Genomic DNA, 9,959 nt, shown 5'->3' with positions numbered 1-9,959 from the left:
GAAAGCGCTGTGAAAGAGACTCTCTCTGCCTGTGTGTGTGTGTGTGTGTGTGTCTGTGTGTGTGGTGGAATTTGAGTAGAAACTGTTCTGACTTTCACACACTGATATACCAGTCACATACACACACACACACACACACACAGTGGGCATGCGGTGCAGCGAACATACACATACATGAACCAGAGTGAAAGCAGACCAGAGGAAGAGAAAGAGAGTGAGAAATAGAGAGGAGCGTCTCGATACCTTACTGTTGATTTTGGACCTGCTGTCCTTATGCGCTTTTCTGTCCATCCACTCTCTGCCGTTTTTCCGTCCAAGTGCTCCCCCCATCTCATCTCAGCTCACACTCATCCTCCACATGCCTCCTCTCCTACCCGCCCCCCCCACATCCAGTGCACCTCTGTCTCTCCCTCTCTCTCGGTCACTGACTTCTTGTCTCTGTGGAGTCCCGGGCTCTGGCATGCACCCACAGCAGGAAAAAGGGTTTTGCTTTAGGATGCAGCAATTGAAAGGGAGAGAGAAAGAGGGAGGAGAGTGAGGCTTGTGTTGGCGCTCGGTTATGGAGAGAAACTGAGAGAGGGGAGTGGCTGTATAGACTGCCCAGGGCTGACAAAAATCTACACTCGCTCATTCATTCTCTTCCTCAGGAGCAGCGTGCATGACAGTGACAGTGCTTTCTGTGTGTGTCGCTGTGCTTCACTGATGCTGAGTGCTAGTGGGACTGGGACACACACACACACACACAGTCACCTGCAGTATACCCAACGACTGAAACAGATGCTCTCGCAACTGCTCAAAACAGCTTTCTTTTAAACCGCAACTGGTCTGAGAAAAAAGGGGCAGTGAATCTCTCCCTGGCTTTCTCCTATTTCCTCTCTCTCTCTCTCACACACACACACACACACTGTGATTTTTTATTTTTAATGTTTGCAGACTGGGTGTTTATAATTTTTGCTTCAAAATCTCTATCATTTGATGAATGGTATAACCAAACTAGATAACACAACCACACACAAACACCCACCCACACAAACACCTACACACACACACACACACACCACTGCATTCAATGCAGCAGATATGTATCTGTAAGTGCTATACGCTTCAATCTTCCCTGAGGAAAATATGCACATTAAACCAAAAATAAAAGAGAACTTACACAACACACACACACACACGTCTGATTAAATGGCCAGTGGTTGTAGATACAATTATACAACATGCAGTAGATGTAGCAGCATCAGTGGTAGATTCAGAGTAAATTTACAAGTAATAATATTTTGTCCTTTGTTTCCTGCAAACGTCCATGTTGCCATTGCCTGCAGGTAAAATACACTGGCCAATTTATCTTGGCACTGGAAATGGCCATTCATCAGCTTTGGTCTGCTTTCATACATAGCAGATACATTATTTATTTGTTAAATGGGTTTTCATTGCAGTTAACTGCGTATGTATTTTTAGTGACGTAAAGTCCACCTTCTTTGGACGCAAGTTCATTTCAAGATTCCATCAGAAATCAATTGGTTATGATATTATATTAACTGAACATTCAGAAAGTATGAATTATCTGCTCTAGTTCCACCTTTATCATCATATCTTGTTCATCTTACTGCCCGTATCCTTGTGACAGCAGTGCAGGTCAAGAGCAAGTCGGTTAATGTGCAGATTAATCAGATCGGGGAAACATTATTCAAGTATATTTAAGTAACTGCTGATCTCCTTGGGAAAAAAAAACATCCAATGAGTGGCAGATGTGGAAGCAGAAACACCTCGATGATGAGAAAGAGGTGAGCTGAGGATCTTACTCAAATAACCACTCTTTACGACAGCAGTAAGCAGAATAGCATTGAGCTTCAAGAGCGGAAGACCACTTCAGGTTCTACTTCTGCCAGAGATGAACAGAAATATGAGGCTACGCTGGTCACAAGCTGACCAATGCTGGATTGAAAAAACAAAAAAATGTTGCCTGGTCTGATGAATCTTAATTTGTGTTGTGACACAAGGACAAGAGGTTAACCTGCCTTCTGTCAATAGTTTTCTTGGCATACATTTTAAGCTCCTTCATTCCAGCTAAGCACACGACCATAGCCTTCAACCAGAGAATTATTACTGACCAAATGCATTACTTTTTGACCAGCTTATTATACCTACTTCCTGCATGATAATTCACCATGACACAAAGCACAAGTCATCTCAAACTGGTCCATGGACATGACAATGAGTTCAAGGTATTTCCGTTGCGTCTCCAGTTACCAGGTTTGAATCCAGTAGAGCTGTGGTAGAATGGGAGAATCGTAGGTTCAACATGGACCACAATTTTAAAGAAATATTTCCAAAGCATACTGTCTGGAATTAAGGCTGTTCCAACTGCAAAGCACGGACTCAGCCAGTATCACTAAGGTATTGCTTATAAAGCGGCTGCTGAGTATAATACGTTTCAACAACAACAAAAAAAAAAATCTATAATTATAAAAAGAGCAGTGTTGTTGGGCCAAGCAACTGTCTGTGGTCATTTAATGCAATGCAAGTGTATGTCAGATAATCAGAGAAGAATAGTTGCAGAAGTGTGTCATTTACAAATGGAAGATCCTGTCGGGATCGCATTTATTTAGCATACCATCTTGGACATTTTTTGTTAAATCTTTTATTATTTTAATGTTTTAAAGCATATAATATCTATTAGGCTTGTCCATGCTACCATGCTGATCACCAGTTCACCCCGAGCCACAGCCTCTCAGGTTCGAGAGAAAGAAAAAAAATAATAAAGCCTTTATTATTTATTCCTCTGTGACTGAGCAGAATTTGCTTTGGAAGCTATTTTGCTTCTCATTTATATTCATGCATGTTAATGTACAATAGCATCCATTTAATTCAGACATGCGGAGGTTTCTTTTCCGTACTGTGTGAGTAATGTTTCTGTTCTGACTAATTTTGTTCATTTATTATGCTGTATATTAGTGACGAATATGAGTATTCTCATGCATAGGGAACCTCCTGATGACAGTATAAAGGTAGAAGGTGCCGGAGGGAAAGTAGTAGACACCAGAATCATCGTTTAGTCATTTTTTTTGACACTTTTACTTTCACTTAAACTTCATCTCTGTAATTTTAACAGGGTTTAAACTATGCTACTTGGGTTTATTATGAAAACTGATCTGAGCGCATAAAGCTTTGTAATATCCCGCTTTGTATTAAAGATTTGTATGGGTCAACAGGTACACCGAACAAAAACATAAATGGAAATCTCTTTGTGTCATTCTCTCTCTCTCTCTCTCTCTCTCTCTCTCTGCCTCCCTTGCTCATGAGCAGTCAATGGGATGACTCATACTGTGGTAACGGGCTAGTACAAATGGATTTACTATCATTCATCCTGTACTACAGAGACTGTCACAATCACAGATTCAGCTGGACAGAGAAACAGAGGGACCTGGAAAAGACAGGTTGAGATCTAGAGAGGGATAGTGGTAATACAGGGGAAACTCAGGATACACACACACACACATTTCTGGAGACCCCACTTTGTAGACAGTGCACGTATCACAAAAAAGCAAGCGTTTACTTGGTCTGAGAGCTGCACTGCTATCACACAGGCTCTAACACATACTGCATCATACATGCGGGAAGCGTATTGGAAAAGATGACTGTTCAAATAGTCAGAGAGACTGCGAAATAAAAAATCTTTCAAAAAATAAGATGCACACAGTTTCCAGTTCTTTGATTTTGCACTGTAGCTGATGTAGCTAATACGTAAAGAATGCTTATCATCATATACTCACCTCAAGCAGAAACGCATTATTTATTCAAAACAATCTTTCTCATTTGGATTCTATCCATGTGACAAACAATTTTTCCACTGTTGCGAGTATCTGAACACAGTATCTCTCATTCAGTGACAGGCCACTTACTGTGTACGTAATTCCAGCAACATGTTTCATTCCACTCTTGTTGTAGGTCATATCTGTTTTAGTCGCTCTTTCACAACTGATTATAGCCATGTGCAATATTTTACACTGTATTCAATTTTGTACAGTTGAACTCTGGCCAAGTGGCATAAACTTCTTGGCTCTAACAGCACACACAATACCGATAGGCACACTGTAGGGCAGAGTTTAGTAGGCATTCCAGTACAACTGTTATCTTGATTTTGACCTTGACTCTTAGCTAGGTATGCAGTAATATAGTAGGAAGAGTAGAAGTAACTGTAGCAGTAATAGCAGTAGCAGTTGCAGTAACAATAGTAGAAACAGTAGCAGTAATAGTAGTAGCCATTGCAGTAATAGTAGAAGTAACAGTAGCAGAAATAGAAGTAACAGTAGAAGTAATACTAGTAATAGAAGCAGTAATTGTAGTAACAGTAGCAGAAACAGTATCAGGAATAGTAGCAGTAATGGTAGTAGCCATTGCAGTAATAGTAGTAACAGTAGAAGTATAAAGAGCAGTGTTGTTGGGCCAAGCAACTGTCTGTGGTCATTTAATGCAATGCAAGTGTATGTCAGATAATCAGAGAAGAATAGTTGCAGAAGTGTTTCATTTACAAATGGAAGATCCTGTCAGGATCACATTTATTTAGCATACCATCTTGGACATTTTTTGTTAAATCTTTTATTATTTTAATGTTTTAAAGCATATAATATCTATTAGGCTTGTCCATGCTACCATGCTGTATCATACCAATACTATTAGTAGTAACAGTAGCAGTAACAGTAGCAGTAACAGTAGCAGTAATAGTAGTAATAGTAGTAACAGTAGCAGTAATAGTAGTAACAGTAGCAGTAACAGTAGCAGTAACAGTAGCAGTAATAGTAGTAACAGTAGTAACAGTAGCAGTATTAGTAACAGTAGCAGTATTAGTAGTAACAGTAGCAGTAATAGTAGTAACAGTAGCAGTAATAGTATTAGCAGTAGTAACAGTAGCAATAACAGTAGCAGTATTAGTAGTAACAGTAGCAGTAATAGTAGTAACAGTAGCAGTAATAGTAGCAGTATTAGTAGTAACAGTAGCAGTAATAGTATTAACAGTAGCAGTAACCATAGTAACAGTAGCAGTAACAGTAGCAGTAATAGTAGTAACAGTAGCAGTAACAGTAGCAGTAATAGTAGTAACAGTAGCAGTAACAGTAGCAGTAATAGTAGTAACAGTAGTAACAGTAGCAGTAATAGTAGTAACAGTAGTAACAGTAGCAGTATTAGTAGTAGCAGTAGCAGTAACAGTAGCAGTAACAGTAGCAATAATAGTACTAACAGTAGTAACAGTAGCAGTAATAGTAGTAACAGTAGTAACAGTAACAGTAGCAGTAATATTAGCAGTAATAGTAGTAATAGAAGCAGTAACAGTAGCAGTAATAGTAGTAACAGTAGTAACAGTAGCAGTATTAGTAGTAACAGTAGCAGTAAAAGTAGTAACAGTAGTAACAGTAGCAGTAACAGTAGCAGTAACAGTAGAAACAATAGTAGTAACAGTAGTAACAGTAGCAGTATTAGTAGTAACAGTAGCAGTAATAGTAGTAACAGTAGCAGTAATAGTAGTAACAGTAGCAGTATTAGTAGTAACAGTAGCAGTAATAGTAGTAACAGTAGTAACAGTAGCAGTAATAGTAGTAATAGTAGTAACAGTAGCAGTAATAGTAGTAACAGTAGCAGTAAAAGTAGTAACAGTAGTAACAGTAGCAGTAACAGTAGCAGTAACAGTAGAAACAATAGTAGTAACAGTAGTAACAGTAGCAGTATTAGTAGTAACAGTAGCAGTAATAGTAGTAACAGTAGCAGTAAAAGTAGTAACAGTAGTAACAGTAGCAGTAACAGTAGCAGTAACAGTAGAAACAATAGTAGTAACAGTAGTAACAGTAGCAGTATTAGTAGTAACAGTAGCAGTAATAGTAGTAACAGTAGCAGTAATAGTAGTAACAGTAGCAGTATTAGTAGTAACAGTAGCAGTAATAGTAGTAACAGTAGTAACAGTAGCAGTATTAGTAGTAACAGTAGCAGTAACAGTAGCAGTAATAGTAGTAACAGTAGTAACAGTAGCAGTATTAGTAGTAACAGTAGCAGTAACAGTAGCAGTAATAGTAGTAACAATAGTAACAGTAGCATTATTAGTAGTAACAGTAACAGTAGCAGTAATATTAGCAGTAATAGTAGTAATAGAAGCAGTAACAGTAGCAGTAGTAACAGTAGTAGAATCAGTAACAGTAGTAATAATAATAGTAGTAATAGCACTAGTAACAGTAGTATTAACAGTAGTAGTAGTAGCAGCAGTAGTAGCAGTAGCAATCATAGTAGCAGTAATATCAGTAATCCTCATGTCTTGTCTGCATGACTAGATTTGGGACTGGGGAATATTCTGGGGAATATAAAGCTCAAGGTATTATTAATGAACTGATGAGTGACTGCGAGTTAGGGCAAGAAGAACACTGAAATGTGAGTGCAGGAACAGGATCAACAATATGCCACCAAACTAAACTGAGCACGTGAACATGTTCTGCCTGTAGCCTTGTCCGACTGTGCAGTCACTTAAAGAGTGAACTTCTGACATTTCCCACAACCTGGAACTCTTCCTCTGAACTGATCAGAGCATGTGCATGATGAAAACACACGATCAGGCATAAACATCATTTGAACTGCTGTGTTTATTTAAAGCTTTAAAACGAATGCTCTGTTGAACAGCTGGTCTTTTCAAATGTTTGTAGGCAAACAGATGCCTTTCGTAACGATAATAAAGTGAGTGATAGAGAATGATTGTGCACAAAATATATAGACCATGCAGAGTTTTACAGACATTTCATCATTTTGCGAAATCTCTTATTTTAAACAGTGAGCAGCTGTTAGAAGACAAAGTCTCTAAGTTTCTGTGAAGATTCAAGTAGAGACACATCCTGTTTGTTCAAGTGGCAGAATGCTTGAGTCACTAACTCCTAAAGGACTAATTTCAAGCTAAAAGAAATATAGAAGAGGTATTTTTTTTTAGATATTTGTGAAATGAACAGAGACACACAGCTGTTCCAGTTGGAGTCTAGCAGTGAAAGGACATGAACATGACACCTGTGGAGTGAGTCTCTCAGTAAAGTTAAGGTTATGAACCAGACGAGCAGCAGCATTCTGAACACAGATCCAGCAGATGAACGTGAGAGCAATAGTAAAAGCAGTGGGCATGAGTCTGGATCAGAACTTACTTTGTACTGGTCCGGTTAATTTGGAGAAGATTAGAGCCTGGCTTAATTGTTTGAGTTTAGTGTGAGGTAAAACAGCTCTGGCACTTTAATTCACACCAAACTGTATTTTACTGAAGTGTGAAACAGAAGGTACGCTTCACTCAGCTTCCACTGTGTGTGTGTGTGTGTTTGTGGTGCTCTACATGCTCTACTTCTCTCCTTCTCTTGCTGTCTATCATCTCTCTGTGAAGAGAAGTGTGCTGTGCCACATGGCTATGCTCCTACTGCATCCAAATGCTGGTCACGAGAAGCTATAATGACCATGTGTGTGTGTTTGTGTGTGTGTGTGTGTATGTATAGGCATGTTACCTTGTGGCGACATTTGGCTAGTCCCCATGAGGAAAACCGCTTTAAAAAACTGCAGCTTTTATTAAAAAAAAAAAGCCTATACTAAACTAAAATGTTCTTTTAGTTACTGAGGTTAAGGTTAGGGTTTGAGGTAGCTGCAGACATAGAATTAAATAGCTGCATTAAAGTTGCAGAAAGAGAGAGAGAGAGAGAGAGAGAGAGAGAGTGTGTGTGTTTTATATATAACATTTATATATATATATATATATATATATATATGACTGCACTGGTATGGGTCAAGTAATGATTTAATCTCGGCATTAACACCAGATGTTTTAGTACTGACTAAAGCAAGGTGCAAGCAGTCATGTAGCTATGGGTGGGCCTGGGTGGGCCCACCTGTCAGTCAGGCCCATCAGATCAGTTGTTACAACAGAAGAGATTGCTTTGACTACAGAGATCGCTGGATGCCTTTATACATGCCTTTGTCCCTATTTGGTTTTTTTAGGCACGTCATACGTTACATCTATGAGTCAATTTTGGTACTTTCTGCATGAGCGCGCCCTTCGGCTACGAGCAAGAATGAAACGTCTCTACGCTCATGCCGCCCCTCTCCCTCCACACCGAGCAAATTTCACAGAGGGTGACCGAAGTTTAGTTGCACATTAAACTAAAATGAAACAGAGCAACTTACTAAAGTTTGTGTCAAAAAGACGTTGTGTGGAGCTGGAGGAGGAAGATAATTCCGATGTTCAGGAGCCATCAAGCTAGAGTAGTAAGGAGCTCTGCTAGTGTTTATTCACCTTTTACTCCATCACCAGCAGCACTCCATTCTCCAGCGTGTACCTCCCCTACACACCAGTGTAAAAGTAAGCCAATCTACATTTTCCTTCTATGCAGTTGTATAGTCACTGTTGTTCATTTCATGTGGTTTATATAGCCATTGAGCCATATATCGGACAGTTTACATACTGTCCCATACTGTCCTGCTGATCTGATAATGGTGTTATCTGTCAGATGCACGCACACGCGTGTGTATGTTTGTGGTGTGTTGTGGCCGCCGTGCTCATGCTGTTCTTATCTTTATGTTCTTAACACTGCTTACGATGACATACAGGCTTATGCTCCGATTAAATGGTGGTTTGCATTCAAGCAGGTGTAGTTGTGTTGGCTTTTTATTGATGAGATTGTTGATAAAAGATGCATTTTAGGCTAGGCCCACCCAATTTTTTCCTGGCCCACCCACATTGTGATTCCTGGCTACGCTAGTGGGTGCAAGTAAAGATAAATAAAATATAGTCTATTTTTAGCTGATTTTACTTGAAGGGGAGTTGATTAAAGGTTAAGGAACCAACAGTGGACCTCTCATCATCCTGTGATTTAAACCCATAATATTCCAACTGCAAAAATACATTATAATTTCCTTCATTTTCCAATGATATTAATGCCTCTCAAAAATGAGCTCAGATCCCATTTCCAAGATAATACTTTTAATGACAGCCGGACAAAATTATACAATATTTATATTGTGATTAATTAATTCAATATACTATTTCTGCAGGTGTCTTGATATGTTTTTCTAACTTTTTAATTTTAGATTTTTTGACACTATTTTCAAATACTATTTACATTTTAATTGTACTACATGTCATTTTACTAAACTTTATTAAAAAAAGTATTTTTTTCTTTATCATTTAAGGTGCTTTATTGTCCTTGACATTAAATACAATTTGAATCATTCACTAAACTCAGATTTAAATGCTTTTCTCCTATTGTTTTGCGGGTAGTTTGCTATTAAGGACAAACATCATGAAAAATACTGTGATATTTTCTGTCATATTGCCCACCCCTGATTTTCATGTGACGTATTTTCTGTTGATCGTATTAAATATGTTTCCAAAACTTTGTGTCTGATGGAAAATAAATGTGATCTGTTTAAGAGAAAAGCTGTAAAGTGAAAGGGGACTGAATCCTTTCTGGATGTGCTGTATGCATGCAACAATCCATCTACCTATGAGTCAGTCCTGTGCTGATTAGTTCCCACTCATAGCTTTCATTATTATTTGGATTCATAACCCCCCCCCACCCCCCCCCCCATCAGCTGCTAGCGAAATGAGCAAAGTACAGCATGAGCAATAAGTTCCTAAGAACATAAGGAGCTTACAATTATTTCAGATAAAAGTAGCAAAACACTTACATGGGAGAAATACTCTCAGTCCATTAGGAAACATGTAAAGAAAGAGGCGCATGAGTAAATGGCATTGAAACCCATTGGAGTTAGAAGGAGCGATGATGATGATGATGATGATGATGATGATGATGATGATTTTTCCAGCATTGATTTTTATTTAATGGACTAATGAGTCATTTAGAGTAAACTCCCATTCTTCACGTCAGATGGGTTTTGAATTGAACCTCTTTGGACAAAGGTGAACATTTGTGCTTTTAGTTCACATATTATTT

At 38.6% G+C, this 9,959-nt stretch overlaps 1 protein-coding gene across 10 annotated transcripts in view; it reads right to left on the bottom strand.

Annotated features, from left to right (window-relative positions):
* Positions 1-9,959, bottom strand: part of shank3a (SH3 and multiple ankyrin repeat domains 3a) — a 253,618-nt gene that overhangs the window by 133,606 nt on the left and 110,053 nt on the right. The window contains exon 1 of one of the 10 annotated variants that reach the window (XM_058388453.1): positions 244-399. The exons of the other annotated variants lie outside the window; for them this stretch is intronic. Within the exon in view, the coding sequence (XP_058244436.1) occupies positions 244-330 (87 nt within the window). The 5' untranslated portion in view covers positions 331-399. Of the gene's footprint in view, positions 1-243; positions 400-9,959 lie in introns of those variants that run through there. 10 annotated transcript variants of the gene reach the window in all.

This window comes from Hemibagrus wyckioides, linkage group LG04 (assembly GCF_019097595.1).
Source record: "Hemibagrus wyckioides isolate EC202008001 linkage group LG04, SWU_Hwy_1.0, whole genome shotgun sequence".
NCBI classification, from domain to species: Eukaryota; Metazoa; Chordata; class Actinopteri; order Siluriformes; family Bagridae; genus Hemibagrus; species Hemibagrus wyckioides.
Note: the sequence above shows the minus strand (reverse complement) of the source record. Positions and strands in the feature narration are given on the sequence as shown.